The sequence below is a fragment of the Vidua macroura genome, chromosome 3 (assembly GCF_024509145.1).
Source record: "Vidua macroura isolate BioBank_ID:100142 chromosome 3, ASM2450914v1, whole genome shotgun sequence".
NCBI classification, from domain to species: Eukaryota; Metazoa; Chordata; class Aves; order Passeriformes; family Viduidae; genus Vidua; species Vidua macroura.
This window is the reverse complement of record NC_071573.1, coordinates 88,359,608-88,377,231: the sequence shown is the minus strand read 5'-3', so window position 1 is coordinate 88,377,231 and position 17,624 is coordinate 88,359,608. Positions and strand designations below refer to the sequence as shown.

The 17,624-nt window shown below is 35.5% G+C and overlaps 1 protein-coding gene across 1 annotated transcript in view; it reads right to left on the bottom strand.

Moving 5' to 3' along the window:
- EYS (eyes shut homolog) overlaps positions 1-17,624 on the bottom strand; it is a 725,122-nt gene that overhangs the window by 506,178 nt on the left and 201,320 nt on the right. Inside the window, 2 exon segments of the mRNA XM_053974015.1 lie at positions 172-294; positions 16,338-16,442. Of these exon segments, the coding sequence (XP_053829990.1) occupies positions 172-294; positions 16,338-16,442 (228 nt within the window).

Genomic DNA, 17,624 nt, shown 5'->3' with positions numbered 1-17,624 from the left:
CAGCTGAATACTTTTACTCAGCCAAGTACTTCTGTGTGCCAGGAAGCAGAAGTTGTTTCTGCCTGAATCAGAGGCACACTGCTAAATTATCTATTGCTGCTTTTGAACAAATTTCTATTCTCTGATTTAGGACTGATGGAAACATGTTAAACAGCACTTCTATGAACTTACCTATAAAGCCAGGTGCACAGAAACAGAGATAGCCACCCACAGTGTCTTTACAGATGCTGGAGGCCCCACATGGTTGTGATAGGCAGGCAGCAACATTTGCTTCACATAACTCACCAGTAAAACCTGTCAAAAATAGAGTAACAGAAGATTTAGGAAAGTTATTATATTTAGTCTGAGAAAACAGACAAGTGATAGGCCAATTAAATGTGTACTTTCCTTATGTTTTAAAATCTTATTTAGGAAAGGGAAAATATTCCAATTTCCTTGAAAGTTTCAGTTTCATATACAAAACAACTCTAAATAGAACTAAGTCATAATGATAAAGTCAATGATAAAGCTATGCTTCAAATTATAATAAAAACCCTTCAAAATACAATGGGCATCAATGAAATAAAAAATTTCATTGATGACAGAACTTTTTTTTTTAACATATACAATAAATAGTTGCAAGGAAATATTCTTTGACTGATTTTTTTTCAAACCACATAAATATATTTAACTAAGTGATGTAAAGCAGTTGAAAAATCAATTCATGTGTGTGGAGCTAGTATCCAAATGCTGAATATAAATGCAAAGTTTCAAACTTCAGACATTTTCGTTTGGTCATAAAAACTTAGTGAGCTAAAGCATAAGAAGTACAGTTTTCTGGTCTCCTATTAGCTGAGCACTTAAAATTTTCTAAGTATTTCTAGTGCAACAAAGATCAAAATAGACTGGACCAATTTATTATAATTTAACAAGTGCAGCATGAAAAGCCACTAATGACTTAAACTAGATATTTGGTTCAGTGAGTTAAATATAATGAATTCCAGTGTCTTACAAACTTAGATACCAAGTCTGGCTGAAGACCTGAATTTCACATTTAATTTAAAAATATATTTGTAAAGCAATGCCATGCTTCAGTAGCATAGGTATTGCCACAACACATTCCAGTGTGCCATTGAGATTCCTCATATCTGACATTGAGTTAGTCAAAGTTTTAGACAAAGAGGAAGACTCTTTGGTCAAAGATGTTCAAATAAATCTGTATTCCTTTAGTAGCCATGATAGCTTTCAAAACTAAACATAACCTAGTTTTAATAGTGTTTATTAAGTGCAGTTGACTATAATTAATAATTACAAAATTTCAAAAGTTCAGTACTGCTTGGACATAGTCTATAAACTAGAGGAAATGGAAACCATGTTCTTAAGGCATGAGTAAAGACCTCCTGATCTGGAAGATTTTTTAACTTTTGAACATCTTGTTACATGAGGGAAGACAGCAGCTTCTGACCATCAGGGTAAATTGCTGGAACATGCTGCACTTTACAAATTCTGGCTTGTTGAACAACCCTTTGAGGCATAAATACAAGGCAATGCATATTAAAACTGCTCTACAGATGCAGCAGTTTTCATTTCTGAAACAGTAGATGCAGAAAGGTGACTTTAAGCTATGTTTCAATTCCATCCTAAACACCAGCTGTGCAATGTTCTTGCACAGCTGAAGTTTTCCTCCTTGTTGATTGCCATTAAAAATTTAAGTCTCTCATTTTTGCCTTTGTAAATAGCTCTTAACATCTGCATAATGAAGTACTACAAAAACCTAATGTAAAAAATTATGATAAAGAAATAAAATGGAAATGTTGATCAATTATGGTAACAGCTATGCACAGATATATCTATAGCTGTTGCATGTGTGTCTTTCATCAAAGTAGAGATAATGAATATAGAAAAGCCAACAGTTTTTTTTCCTTGATTAAATAAAAATTATTATTCATAATAACCTTATAGATTTGCAATAAAGCTCTTAACCTATGTATCCTTTTATTTCTGTGTTTTGAATTAATTATTGAAGTATTACAGCATGGATTATTGGGCTTTGAACAATCTGATCTAATTAAAGAAGTCACTATACTAAGTTGAAGAACAAAGGGTAGTGGTTTTCAGGGCTCAATTTTAATATTAAACATCTGGTTATCTATAAGGTTTCTCATCAAAAACAGATTCAGTTGCAGTACTTAACTGTATAATACTATTTCCTACAAAAAGAAATGAACACATTTGATTTATTTTTCTGTTACAGATATCCAAAAGATACTTCTTAGTTTAGATAAGGAAAATTTAGCAGCAGAATATTTAATTTTTTTAAAAAATGCCGCATTTACATTCTTGAGACATTTCTTTTGGTTAAACTCAAATGCATCATGACAAAAGTGATTTTTACTAGTCAGGCTGTGACACTTAAATTCTCCAGGGAGATCACTGAATTGTGATCCGTTCTGACATAGTCCAGCCACACAGTGATTTATGGCAATTTCACTACATGGCTCCTTATTTTCTGGATGCCAGGTACATCTGAAACTATTAACAACTATTAACTGAAACCTCACATTAAGGGTTATTGTCAGAGCCAGCAGGATTTGATGTGCATTCATTCACTCTTATTGAACAAATACTACTTCTAGGCGGAAAAGTCTTAGGGTTCCTGTTAAAATTACATCTGAGAAAAGCTTAAACAAAAAGAATTAAAAAAAAAAAAGAAAGAAAAAGAAAGAGAGAAAGAGAGAAAGAAAGAGAGAGAAAGAAGAGAGAAAGAGACAAAAAGAAAGAAAAAAATAAGGAAAGGAAAGGAAAGGAAAGGAAAGGAAAGGAAAGGAAAGGAAAGGAAAGGAAAGGAAAGGAAAGGAAAGGAAAGGAAAGGAAAGGAAAGGAAAGGAAAGGAAAGGAAAGGAAAGGAAAGGAAAGGAAAGGAAAGGAAAGGAAAGGAAAGGAAAGGAAAGGAAAGGAAAGGAAAGGAAAGGAAAGGAAAGGAAAGGAAAGGAAAGGAAAGGAAAGGAAAGGAAAGGAAAGGAAAAATTCATGTAAAACCTGCAACAGACAATATTTTAATTATCATTAGGATTCTTACATAATGGGTTGCCAATTTCTCCTTATTTGTACTGAATGCAATAATAATTATATAAAAAACATTTCATTCATTTGATTTTTGGGATAGAGTGGTTGCAATTGTTTTTGTCATTCAACACCTATCATAGTGAAATTCTGCTTGTGCTTGGGTCCTCTGGGATTTCAAATATAAAAATTGTACTTATTGAAAAAAATATACAAAATGTAAAAATTGTAAGAAATATGCAATTAATAACAGCAGTGTTGAGCAAAATAAAGGGTAATAAAGAGGAAAAATCATGACTTTGGCACGTGTATTGGGTTTGCTTGGCCAGGTTTTGGTAGCAGCGTGGAGGCTTACAGAGTTGGCTTCTCTGAGAAGTTGCCAGAAGCTTCCCCCATTGGCTCTGACAAAGCCAATGCCAGCTGCCTCCATGACAGACCCCCTGCTGGCCAAGGCCAAGGCCATCAGCAAATGGCAGTAATCCTGTGATAATATTTAAGGAGTAAGAAAGTGATTTCACAGAGGTAACTGTGGCCAGGGAAAAACAGGGTAAGAACAAGAGGAACATCTCTGCAGACTCCAAGGTCAGTGCAGAGGGAGGGGCAGGAGACGCTCCAGGTGCCAGAGCTGAGATTCCCCTGCAGCCCCTGGTGCAGCCCATGGTGAGGCAGCTGTGCCCCTGCAGCCCATGGAGGGCCATGGAGGATCATGTTATCTAGGGACTGTCATATTTTTATTGGCTTTGGATGCTTATAAATAGTTCAACTTCACATTTTCTCCACTCTTTTTTCAAGAATTCAAGTTAGACTTGACCGTTCTATACTTTGCTTCTGCTTTTTTCTACCTTTCTGTAACTTGGCCTAACCACAAGCCTACAGCTCTGAAATCCCTCTGAATCCTTTCCAATACCACCATTGAAACTGTAGCTGAACAAACAGATTTTACAGTATGCATTTTCATTTGAGCACTCTAGGTTGTTCTGTGACTGAAAAAATCATGAAGATTATTCCAGGAGTTATAGAAAAACACCTGAAAAACAACACAGTATTGGTCCTGGTTTCATGAGGGGAAAGTCCTGCTTATCAAACACAATTTTCTTTTAGGACAAGGTAACCCCTTGTTGATCAAGGGAAGCCAAATGTAATATTTCTGGATTTCTGCAAAGCTTTTGATACTGTTTATCACAGAATCCTTCTGGACAAAATGCCCAGCACACAGCTGGATAAACATATCATGTGGTGAGTGAGCAACTGGTGCAGGGGTTGGCTGCAAAAGTGAATGGTGAATGGGAGGACATCAGACTGGTGACCTGTCACTGGTGGGGTTCCACAGGGCTCCATCCTCGGCCCTGTACTCTTCAACATCTTCATAAATTACTTGGACATAGGACTTAAAGGAATACTAAGTAAGTTTGCCAATAATACTAAACTGGGAGGAGCTGTTGACTCCCTCAAAGGTAGAGAGTCCCTGCAGAGAGACAGACAAATTAAGAGTACTGGGCAATCACCGACCACATGAAGTTAAACCAGGGAAAGTGGTGGATTCTGCACCTGGGTCAGAGCAACCCTGGATGAATGCACAGACTGGGGAATGAGATACTGAAAAGCAGCAATATGGAAAGGGTCTTGGCTGACCGAAAGTTGAACGTGAGCCAGCAGTGCCCTGGCAGTCAGGAGGGTCAAGCCTGTCGTGGGGGACATCAGGCACAGCATGGCCAGCCGGGCAAGGGAGGGGATTGTCCCACTCTGCTCTGCACTGGGGCGGTTTCACCTCAAGTTCCATGTGCAGTTTTGGGTGACACAATATAAGAAAGATATTAAAGAGTGTCCAAAGGACAGCAACAAAGATGGTGAAGGGTCTTGAAGGGAAGCTGTATGAGGAGTGGCTGACATCACATGGTCTGTTCAGACTATTGCTTTTTAAAGGTTCTTCGTCTATTCTTGAATATAGTGCAAGAGAGCAGAACAGTTCTGATCAAAGTTCTTTCAAAAAGAGTAAATCTGACTTTCTGTAACCTTTTTTCTGTTCATTCTCCCCGTCTACAGTTTCTTTCTTCCAGTGAGGGCTAGTGAGTGCACCACGTTTCTTAGCTACTTCAATGACCATTGCTACTGCTTTTGGACAAGCTGGACCTTAAGCCATACAATTTAATGAGAAGATGTAGAAGAGCTATTGCTCTACAGTGTTCTTTTTAAAAAAAGCCCTTTAGCCTATGCAAAGGGCCAAAATGGCTAGATACATCTTCCAATACTGTAAGAATATTATTGTCAGTTACACTAAAAGATGGATTAGAACTAGAGAAAAAGGATTAAGGAAAAACAGAAAGCAGAGATGTTCTCTATACATCTTACAGTAATACACCAGAAGAGTTACAGCTATTACAACAGAAGTTTGATAACTGTACCACAGAAGACAGCTTCAGAATCTCTCTTATTTATACTAAAAAAACACAGAATAAGTTTTTATTCTGACTCTGCTTGCTGGCATGAAATGTGTCAGGCTATCTTATAATTTTGTGCTATGATACATCAAAACAGAACCTAATATGTTTTACAACTGCAGAATAAAACAAGTGCAATAGTAGAAAAAAAATTAAAACTTTATGAAATAATATCTATTATCAATTTCAATTTTCCCATGAGGACTGTGAAAATGTCAGTGTTTGCTGCTTCTTGCGTGGTGATGTCAAGATCTGCTGAGAAGGTGATATGTATTGTATAGCATAATTTGATTGCTATTAGGAATAGGTAATTTATTACCCTTTCCTATATAGCTTCTTCCTGTAATTGATATGCAAATCCTGTGGCATTTACAATTCCCATATGAATAATGAAAAATGAGAGTAAGAAATTCTTAATTGAAATAGTTTACGCCAGTTAGAATTGGGGTAAAAGCATTGCTGCTAGCAGATCAAAAGAAAAAAAACAAACAAAAGCAATGACAAAAATATAAACAACAATATAAATCATTAATATAAATTACCTAACTTCTGAATTACACAGGTTCTCAGCTTAACATCTCTGAAAAAAAGATCAGTGAAATACAAAGCTCCCAGTAAAATCAGCACAAGCAGTGGGCAATGTTGCTATTCTTCCTCAGTTGCATCTCAGAGGTATTGCGTGCTTTCAGATTTCATGTGTCGAGTGTAAGGAGATAAAAGGATCAGCTGCCCCCCATTGTGTAATACCATAGTGGATTAAATAAAGAGCTCTTCAGTTCAATATTCTTATTTTAGAGATGAATTAATTTGTTACAGAAAATAAGCTTAATGACTTTATTAAAAAAAGAATGGTTTCAAGTGCCATATAAAGACAGGTATGCATTTCCTCAGGACTGTAAAAGACTTTTAAGTAGAATTTAGGAAGACAAATTTGAAAATAAAAACAAACACACATTGGCTTGCTGTTCATGCCATTCATGGAATTAAGATTGGCAGGCAGTAGCAAGCAAAATTTTGGGGTTGAACTACTTAGAATTTGCTGATAAGCAATCTGTTGGACAGAGACAAAGCACATAGATGTTCCCTGTCATCTATCATATATTTTCTAGTCTGTTTTTTGTAAATTTTAAAGAAACTATGAAATCCAAATATGATCATTCATTTCTCATCTGATTAGAACACCATATGGTACTAGAAAACTGGGGGAAAAAAGGGATTGATTTTAGTAATAGGTAAGTAAAGGGAAAAAATGGTGATTAAACCACATAAAGCAACAGCAGCAAACTTTGCTGAAGGTCTGGTAAGGCAATTCTCTTGCTGAGAATTTTATACAATATTTTTACTCCTTATTAATGCAAGTAGAAGCATAGATTAAGAAAACTGAACAAATACTAATTATTTTTCAGTACATTGTAGGACCAGAAGATTACTTGGAAAATGGGTTGTCAAATAAGGAAGTTATTTTAGAGAAGGGTAGAAAAGCATAAAGACAGACCAAAAACATAGATGAAGAATTAAATGAGTGGAAGTTTCAAAGAAAAGTAATAAATCATATCCAAAATAGACTGTTAATATTTCTTTAGAAATGGCAGTAGAATAAAGAGTGTTTCAGTTTTGGCTATAAAAATGCACTTCTGAATTATTACTTTCTTTTAAAATCAGAGATGGTCAAACAACATAACAGATCATAATTTGAAAGCCTTTAGATCCTGTATTAGAAATTTGAATGCATTTATATATGTGGTGGACAAGTAACCTATTAATTATCTACTTTTCAGAATTAGAAGTTTTGGAATAAACAATTTTTAAACATATAAATCAAACATAGAAAAATTATGTTTAGTAGGCGTAGCATACTAATATAAAGACAATAATTTGATTATCACTTTAAATTCTCCACAAAATGTATGATTTTAAGCCTATTGATCAAACTTTTAGCAGTTTTCCAGAATATGATGTCTGAAAACAAATATTATTTACATTTCTAATGTCAGAAATGTAAAAAGATAGAGAGGAGCCAGAGATTACATCATTGTAAATCTTATTAATTTCTTATTAAATGTGAAATGAATGGGCTCATTCTATAACCAGGAGCACTTAACCATGGGAGCATATTCCAGTAATGTATCAGGAAAAAATAAAAATATAGAGATACCAAACATAAGGGGTAGCACATTAAAAATTAGTCACAATTGGCAAATTAAATCCTTTATAAAAGAATATAACTTTGGTGAATTGTGAAATACAGCTATGATGGTTTTAACAGGTCTTTAAAATAGCTGGTTAGTATCATAATCATTCCTTTCCATCCTGTTACTGCCATTACAGTACTTTTAGAAATGAATAGACTCAAGCTAAAGGCTGTCATAGAGATATTTCCTTACCTGGGGGATTTGTAATGGGTTATTACAGTGTTCCTCAAGACATCACTCTTTTGTGTCTGCTTTTGGTAGCAGTAACTCAATGTCTTATTAGACACTTTGAAATAAATAGTGTTGTTTTTATTAGAAAAATGTCAAATTTTTAAGTCACCTGCTAAGGTTGGTGGATTGAATTGACATTACAAATGATCTATTAATCAATTTTCTTCCCTGTATTTTTAGCCTCATAAATGACAGCACATTTTTAAAAAAAAAATGAGAGAAAGTTGACAATTTTTTCTTGTTCTATTGCAGGAAAATTTATTTTACCACTGGCATGAAGCACTATACTGAAAAATAGGAAAACAGGTAGAAAATTTGAATTATAAAAAAAAAGAAACTTTCTTTATGAAGCTGTTACACCTAATAAGGTATCTTTTTACAATATCAAGAAATTTTCCATGTGGTCCCTTCAACATATTTGCTTTCTCTTTCTTCATCACAGGCTGCCTTAAAAGCAAAGTCTTAAAAGAGACTTTTTAATGAGCTTTTCAAAGTATGTTGCTCTTCTAATTTTTCCTTTCCTCCTTCCTATTTTCATATGATACTTTTGGATTCCACCTTTTCTTTCTCCTACACTTGGGTGCAAGTCTATATACATAGTATGTGTTGATGTATAATGAATGGTTTTCAGTGTCATTGTGTAAATTTTCTTCTTCATTCTTCATTTAATTATTTTCATTTTAAAACTGTAATTAAAGCTATATCTAGTTCAAGATTTTTTTTTTAATCATTGTATCTTGTTTTACATCTTCTTAAGTTACCAGCCTTTTATATATTTTGGTCTTTCAGTGTAAAAACTCACTAAATGCTTATTTCTATTAGAACAATATAATGAAATCTCACTGAAGTAGAAATTGCAGAGCTTTATTTTCTCTTAATACCTTTACGTCCCATTTCTAACAGATAATAAAGATTAGGTTTAAAATTTTAAATTTTACTGTGCTTCTGGGAGCATTTTGAACAGATAGAAGGTACAGATGCCAGTGTATTACAGAATGCACAGTTCAGTATTACATCATAGTGCATACTTTGAATGCACAATGTCTGAGCAATTACACATCCACTAGACGAATGAGCTATTGTGCACTTCTCCAGCAGCATTTTTGTTTACACAAACCTCAAAGACTTTTGTCTGCATGAAACATGTATATTAAGGTTAGCATTACAACTTCAAACATGCATGGCAACTTAATCCAAAAGTATGATAATTTCAAGTGAGGAAACTTCTCTGCAATGTTCTCTTGCTTTTCTAGTGAAAATCATGGAAGTAGAAACAAGTATGTATATCTCGAAATTTGATTTACATAGAGAGCTGGAAAGGAAAAGTGAGAAAATGGTGGGTCATGATAAGGACAAATTAGTGGGTTACAAAAAAAAAATAAACAGAAAACCCCCCAAAAAACCCAAACAAACAAACAAACAAACAAAAAACCACCACCAAGTAATGCAAAGGCACTCTTCACCCCCCAATGGCCATACAGCAACAGCTACTTTAGATTTTACTCTGGGATACTATGGCTGATTATATCATTGCATATGGAATAGAATATCTCTTGGGTCATCCAGCCTACTCACTGTCAGGGCAAAATGAGAAACAGAGATGGTATGATGCTGGGTAAGTACTGCTCAGCAACAGCCAAAACATTCTCGAGTTAGCAACACTGCTTTAGTCACAAATCTAAAACACAATGTAACAACTTCTATGAAGTGGTTTAGTTCTATCTCAACCAGACCTTGTACATAGATCCAATCCATTCTTAGTTTGGGGGGAATACCCATTAAATATTCATCTTCTTGTGTATTATCCAGTCTTCTGATAATGAGATCAGGGGCTTTTTTTTTCCAGAGTGGAAAAATAAAGAATGGCCTTCAATGATTATTTTTTCTGCTTCCTAATGTTGAAAATACTGTAGAACACTTCTGAATTCTTTTTCTTTATAAAAGGGAATTCCCAACTTGTGCCAATTTTAGAATTGCTGCTTTTTTCAGCTAGGTAATTTATTAATAAATTGTTACACATAATGTAAAAAACAGTTGAAGTTTATCTAATATTGTAAAGGGCTCCATGAAAAAATGAAGTAAACAATCAGACCTTTAGTGGTAACAAATGACTGGACATGCTCAGGAATATCTCTATTAGAAAAAATATCTTAATACACTAAGGTTCTCAAAGCCATAGAAGAATTACTGGGGTGACTAAAAATATATTTAACATTTCACAGCTATCAGAGAAAAAAATACTAGTGTATGGATGAGCTATAAATGTAAGGAAAATCTCTTGGGAAGGACCCCTAATAATGTTCCCTGTGACGCACTGTTTCCAGATACTGCTTTTGCAAGGTCCTGGAGACCCATTCACATAACCTCTGCTCATCCAACATCTCTTTATCTCTCATGAACTTTAGGTGGCCTCAGCCTTCATCCTGGATTAAGAGCCAACACAAATGTCATGGATGTGACTGTCTACAGAAGTCTAAGTATTAGGACTTTGAAAAAGAGATATCATACAAATGTATTGGCCTCTGTTTTCCTAAAATATTGAGTCCACTAACTACTTCTACAAGCAATTCTGTACTATTTGCTATATGAATGCTCAAAGTATCTTCCGTGTCAGTCTGCTGAACAACCTTTCTACAGCTGATTAAATGGACTTGTTCAGAAAGAATTTTATCCCAGTACAAGTTAGGACGTTAGGTAGAAGAAAAACATTATTTACAAATTGCATAAGTGAATTGTGACTTGGAGCAAGAAATAGAGAATTGGAATTTTAAGCTACGCATCAGGCAGTCTTTTGGCAAGCAGAGCGATAGCTTCATGTGAAAAATGCTGCACTTTCTGATCAAGCAACTTTGAAATCAAAGCAAAAAACATCATTACAAATTCTATGTTAGGGATCATTTTGCAGCAGCAGTGTGAAGAATTGAATGATTTTTTAAACTTTTTTCATCTGTAATCTTGATGATTCACTTTATTTTTTGAGTCACAGCATGCAACGGTTTTTCTAAGGTCTCTTCCTGGAGTAAAAACTTTAATGTATAAGCATCTACTTCATAACAAGGGTTGCCAGAAAGGTTTGAAAGAAAGTACAGTCTTATTTCATGGTACACTGAACTTTAATAACAGCAACACCTTCCAAAAAGGAAGAATTTGATTTACAATTTCTCTGTGTGCATGTTTACTCTTAATCAGAAGTACTGCTCCTTTGATTCAGTGTATTAAGTTGAAGAAAAATTGATTTTAGGTTGAATCCATCAGCTGATGGGATTTTCTGCTTCAAAATCAGTCTCCTTTAGCAATCATGCTAATCATCCAGTAATCCCATTGAAAAAAAAAATATGTATTCAGTTAAGTATAGCAGGGATAACACATCACTGAGGCACAAACAGGGATGGGAACGAAATTGTGTACTAGATGTAATGTTTTCTAAAAGAGAAAAATTGTGCATCCAGCCTAAAACTGTCTGAGAGCAGGAAAAGAGAGACTGTTCAGGGAGAAATTATTAGTTAAGCAACTTCTAGCTGTCTGTTCCCTTTGAAACCTCCAAACATGCCGGTGTTTTAAAAGTCAAAGGATTCTTTAGTATTGACTTACAGATATTTTGGTTGTGAGCTTGTCTAATCCTTTACCAAAATTTCCAAATAAATTCTCTAGTTATATCCCATTCTGTGGTAACAAATAGAGAAATGCAATGTCAGCTGTTAAAAGTTTTTTTTATGTTCCTAGGATTCCCTCATGCTTGTCTTCTACAAACTTAAAAGGTCTTCATTTTTCCATAAGGAACTTGCTATAATCCATTGAGAAAATTTGATACCTTTCTGAATATATTGTAAAAGTCCAGCATCTTGTAAATTAAAATTTCCTTAAATATCATATAAATATTGCCCATAGACACATTATAAATTTTAGAAAGAGGTTCCTCCTTCTTTCTCAAACTGTGCTTCTCTATTTGACCATTTCAATGCATGGTTTCCAGATGACAGACTACTGTTGCCATGAAATATAGCTCTTGTTTTTAACTTTGTTTCCCCCCTTTTTTAAATTCAATATACATAGGATTTTCTAGTGGAATAAAAAATTAATATTCATGAAAAAAGTGATAGTTGATAAATTCTTGAATACTCATAAAAAAACCAGGTTTGAAAAACATTGCATGTAAACAAATACTTATATTCTTTTCAGCCACAAACTTGATAAAATGTAACACTATAATTAAGAATATGCAGAATTTTTTTAGATCTGGTCAAAATGTTTACAGCCTTAAAGACTTTGTGTAGGTACAGTTAGTTAAATTCAAAGTCACTTTAAAGTATTACATTTATAAAGTAAAACTGGGCAATGATTACTTATTTAGTAATAAAATCACAGGAAAACTCGAGTTGGAAATGATGTCTTGAGGCCAGCTAGTCTAATGCCCACTCATAGAAATCCCAGCTAGATCAGATAGCTAAGGGAACTGTCCTGTCAGTAAGCAACTGTGATTCCACAGATGGAGATACCACAAGTTTTCAAGAAAATATGTTCCAGTAGTTAACTACTTTCATAGTGCTGTTGGTTTTTTTTTTTTTTTTTTTTTTTTTTTCACCTTAATGTTGAATTTTCCTACATCCTGACTCGTGTCCATTACCTCTTGCCCTGAGAGAATTTTGACCTGTAAGAAAAACCTTGTTCTGTCTTCTCTGTATCCTTCCAGGAGGTAGCAGTAAACTCCAATAAATTCTCTCAGCTTTTTCTTCAGGGTGAACAGGGTGAACATTACTTCAGTGTCTCTTTGTATATCATGTTCCCCATTTTCATGGCCCTTTGCTAGGCTTGCCTCTGTAAGGCAATGTCCTTCTTTTAGCAGGGAATGCAAAACTTAAGATACTGTAATTCAGATGCAGTTCCACAAGTTTGTAGCAGGGCATCTCCCCCCCTACAAGGATTTATCTGTTATTTGTTAACCAGTCAGGTAACTCAAGTAGGACAAACTGTCTTGTAGTGAGTTATTTTGGTGCCATAGGCTTAACACTGGTCTAGCATCTCCTAGCTGCCAATGAATACCTTCATGTTTAAGTGAAGAGCTGGGATAATAAGTCAGATTTTTGACTGACCTTTTGATACCTCCTTTTATGACTATAAAAGCAACACCAAACTTTCACAAAGCAGAAACCTGTACATTTTCCTGGAACTGTGTGGAGTTTCTCCCATGAGTAGGGATGCTTCATCATTACTCCCCAGGGATTAAGTGAAGGAATCTGTGCACATTATTTTCATTTCAGTGGTAAGTTACATTCGACTCCTAATTGATACTTTCTCTAGCTTTATTGTCAGTCCCTTGATATAGTGCACTGTTTTATGTTATTCTGTAATCTAGTAGTAGTTCTTTAGTTTTATACTGAGTAGTAAGTAATCCTGATTAAAGTCTTTCATCTGATGTCTCTGTAGCCCCTCAGCTCTTAAACTCTGGCTACACAAACCCAGAATGGTTGAAGTCCTCTATGAGGACTAGGGTTTGTGAATGTGAGGCTCCTCCCTTCTCTCTACAGAGGGCCTCAACCACTTGGACTCCCTGGTGGAAGAACTCTCACTGAAGCGTCACCTGTCCCTGCCCTTTCTTTAATCCTGACTCATAAGCTCTTAGTTGACTCCTCATCCATCACCAGGTAAAGCTCCATGCGTTCCAGCTGGACATTGACATAGAGTGCAAACACTGCCTCCTCATCTGCCTTGTCTGCCCTTCCTAAAAAGCATTTATCCTTCCATTACAACACTTCAGTAATAGGAGTCATTCTGCTGTGTCCCTGTGGTGCCAATAACATCATAGCCATGCAGGCATGCACCTGTCTCCCAACTCCTCCTGTAAATTCCCCATACTGCATGCATTTGCAGAGAGCCATTTAAATTGAGTTCCCAATAAAGCACATTTATTAGCTGAAATTCATTTGTGCTGTCCTTCAGGTGCTATATTGCCTTTCTTCAGTCCTAAATACTGTCTAAACCATTGCTTTTCATCCTGCATTTTGCAGATGGGTAAATTCTTCACAAAGACTGTAGCTAACAAGTGTTCAAAATGGTAAGAGAAAATGTTTATAGTCTGAGATTTCATATGTGTATTCTTACAGCAGTTCAGCATTCATTTAATGCATATGATCTCACTTTTTAAGTATAACAGGAAGATGTTTTCATACTTATTATTGTGTTTGTGATTTCACAAAGCAAACTACACTGACAAAATGAGATATGACATTTGGTTTATCCACAATGGAAGGAATGATGAAATATAGTCACAGTCTTTGCAACTGAAAAAGTAAAACTAACTTATTACAGCACCATATAAGAATTCAGCCTTAAAAAATAAGCCAAAATAAATAATAATAATAATAATAATAATAATAATAGCAGTAATAATAAACCTTCAATTTTCTGCATCTTGAAAGTCTATTGTAAGAGTCATGTCTTAAAAGATAGTATGGGTATGTATATGTATGCACATGTATTATACACATATACACATACTTGTATATATAGTAATGTACACAAATATTTATACATATATTCAAATTATATTCATGCCCTTGTACTATTACTTAGTGGCACTGCTGGCTGTGAGTTCCTGTATTCCACACATCAATAACTTTCAAAGTATTTGCACATTAGGCTTGAAATAGCTTGCATACATTTAAAAAACCCATATAGCTCTTATAGGGACATAAAAATTTTAAACCACTTATTTTGCCTATCCACTTTAAGTAAATATTTCAGTCTAAATACAAGCTTGATCATTTTATCCTTACATTGTTACCTTGACATTGCAGAGCGAGGTTTAATGCAATGTAACTGACTTAAGAATATTAAAAAACTGCAAGTGAAAGAGTACTATTGCTTCATGTTTTGCTCACTACTTTCCAATTGGCTGAAAACCAGTCAACCCACAAAAAAGAAAGCAGGGGATAAAAAACATCAGTTATGTTATGCAAGTGTCACATATTAAATTAGCTGGTTACATTAAAAGAGACTACATTTCAATGTGTAAATTCTTGCCTGTTGCACCAATCCACACTGAAAAGCCACACTGAAGCATATAGGCTCATATCTCAGTAAGATACTGTTTATTTGTTGGACTCAACAAATAAGAGGGGTTTTCCAATCTAACTGATTCTGTGATTCTGTGAGCAAAATTACATATTTAACATAAAGATAGAAAAATTGATCTACTCCTTTTGACAAATTCAGATATTGCTGGCATCTCTCATCACTGTAAGCAACTGAACTGAGTTTGCATGGCAATGTTTCAGTGGGGGGCAGGTACAGGGGTGGCTTCTCTGAGGAGCTGCAAGAAACTTCCCCCTGGTCTGATGGAGTCAATGCCAGCCAGCTCCAGGATGATCCACTGCTGGCCAAGGCTGAGCCCATCAGTGACAGTGTTAGCACATCTGAGATAACAGTTAAGATGAGGGGAAAAAAAACAAACTGGGCAACTCCAGCCAGAAAAAAAGTGTGAGGATAGCAAGAGAAACAGCTCTGTAGACACCAAAATCAGTACAGAAGGAGAGGGTGGAGGTGCTGCAGGCACCAGAGCAAGATTCCCCTGCAGCCTGTGGTGAGGCATCTGTGCCTCTGCAGCTCATGGAGGTCAATGGTGGATCAGAGATCCGCCTGCAGCCCACGGATGACCTTGTGACAAAACAAGATGTCCAAAGGAAGCTGTGACCTTCCCTGTGGGAAGCCTGAACTCGAACAAGCTTCTGGCAGCACCTGTGGCCCCATGGAGAGAGAAGCCCATATTGGAGCAGGTTTCCTGGCAGGAGCTGTGACCCTGTGGGGATCCACACTGGAGCAGGCAGTTCCTGAAGGACTGCATTCAGTGGAAGGGAACCATGCTGGAGCAGTTTGTAAAGAACTGCAGGCCATGGAAAGGAACTCATATTAGAGAAATTCTTGGAGGACTCTCTCCCTTGGGAGGCAGCCACACTGGAGCAAGGGAAGAGCATGAGGAGTCCTCCCCCTGAAGAAGAAGCAACAGAAATGATGTGTGATTAACTGACTGCACCCAGCTCCCAGCCAGGGTCAACCCATCGCAGCAACCCTTATGACAACTACTGTATAGCTCGTCCACATTTTCTTTCAGAAATTTTAAAAATAACTTTTGCTAGTAGAAAAGATGGAAACAAAATCATGCTACTGGCAGAGTTGGTTGATTGTTAAGGCTCTCTATTCATAAGTTCGGAAGGCAGGACTTCCAGAATACAAGTTATATTCTGTAAACAAATTCTGCTGACACCACCTGCATAATAATTGCATAACAATTGCATAACCATATGCTTAAGGAATACCTGTTCATCCTTCTCTCTTTTCAAGCAAAATAAATTACTACTTAGATGTGTGCTTATTAAAAACTGTTTCTTTTTTGAATACCACAGACCATTTCTCAACTAAATAACATGTGACTTCTTACCTGGCAAACAGCTACAGTAAAATTCACCAATCAAATCATGGCAATGGCCTCCATTTTTACAGGGCTTGGAGGAACATTCATCAATATCTGTGGAACAGTTTTTGTCTGACAGAAAAGAAATTAAACATTAAAACTATAAATCATGCTGGGAAAGTAGAAAAGCTGCTTCACAGTGCAAGTGACAACTGCATAGTTTAACTTTTCCAGGTTGGAAACACTATTTTATTTCTGCTTGACAGTTTTAAAACTAGAGATATTCATAGTTACAGCTGAATGTCAAGAAATTAAATATTTTAAAGGAATAAATATGAACAGCATTTGCAAAAATGTCCTTTGTATATTCTAGCATCACAACTCGATACCATAATTACTAAAGCTATATGCTACTTTGAAAAAACTGTTTCAGAGATTTAATAACCTTAGTAACAATAGCAAGAAAAAATATTTCTCAAGGTTGCATTCATATTTCCAGATGAATGAAGCCATTTCTCAGATCCAAACAGAAACTCACAAGTTCACTCAGCTCTTTCCTCATTTTTCTGCTTTTAAAAAGATTTAATTGAGCTGTAATTCAAATTTATTCAAATCTGTAAAAATAAAAATATAGGCTAATATACAGAAGATACATAGAGGGCAAAATTTAGAAGACAATAGAATAGGTGACTCATGAAAACAGTTAACTCATTGGACATACGAAATAAAATCCAGTCTCCTGTTTCTCTGTTGTGCACTACATTAATTTAGGGCAATCTCTACCTAGGCTGTTACAAATAATACTGGGATCGTTTTGAACAAAAATTGATCAAAAATAGATGGGACAAATGTTTGCACCAGGAGCTCACTACCAGAAGTTGACTACCAGAAGTTAAGCCAATGATAGAGAAGGAAAGCTGTAATTATCACTGATGTGAACAAGTAGAACTTTTGTTGGCATTCTGTGTAGAAATTATGGAAGGTTCCTTGTATCACTCAAATCAGATATACCAGATAGGTAAGGGATCCCAGGAACCTCAGTCAAAGGAGCTGAATTAAAGGATCATGTGAGGTTTCTGGGGTTCCTCTTGGACAAACAAAGCTTGGACAATTATAGATTCATTACAACAATAAATGCATGGATGGCAGAAGGTGTCACCTTGCAGTTTTGTCTTCCTTAACCATATGATGTAATTTCAGCTGACATGTAAAAATAGAATGTATGCAAAAATCAAATTGAGTGGGAAGGAGAGAAAGTGAGGAGAAGACAGAGGAAGGGAAAAAAACAACATTAAGTAAAAGGTTTAAGGGGAT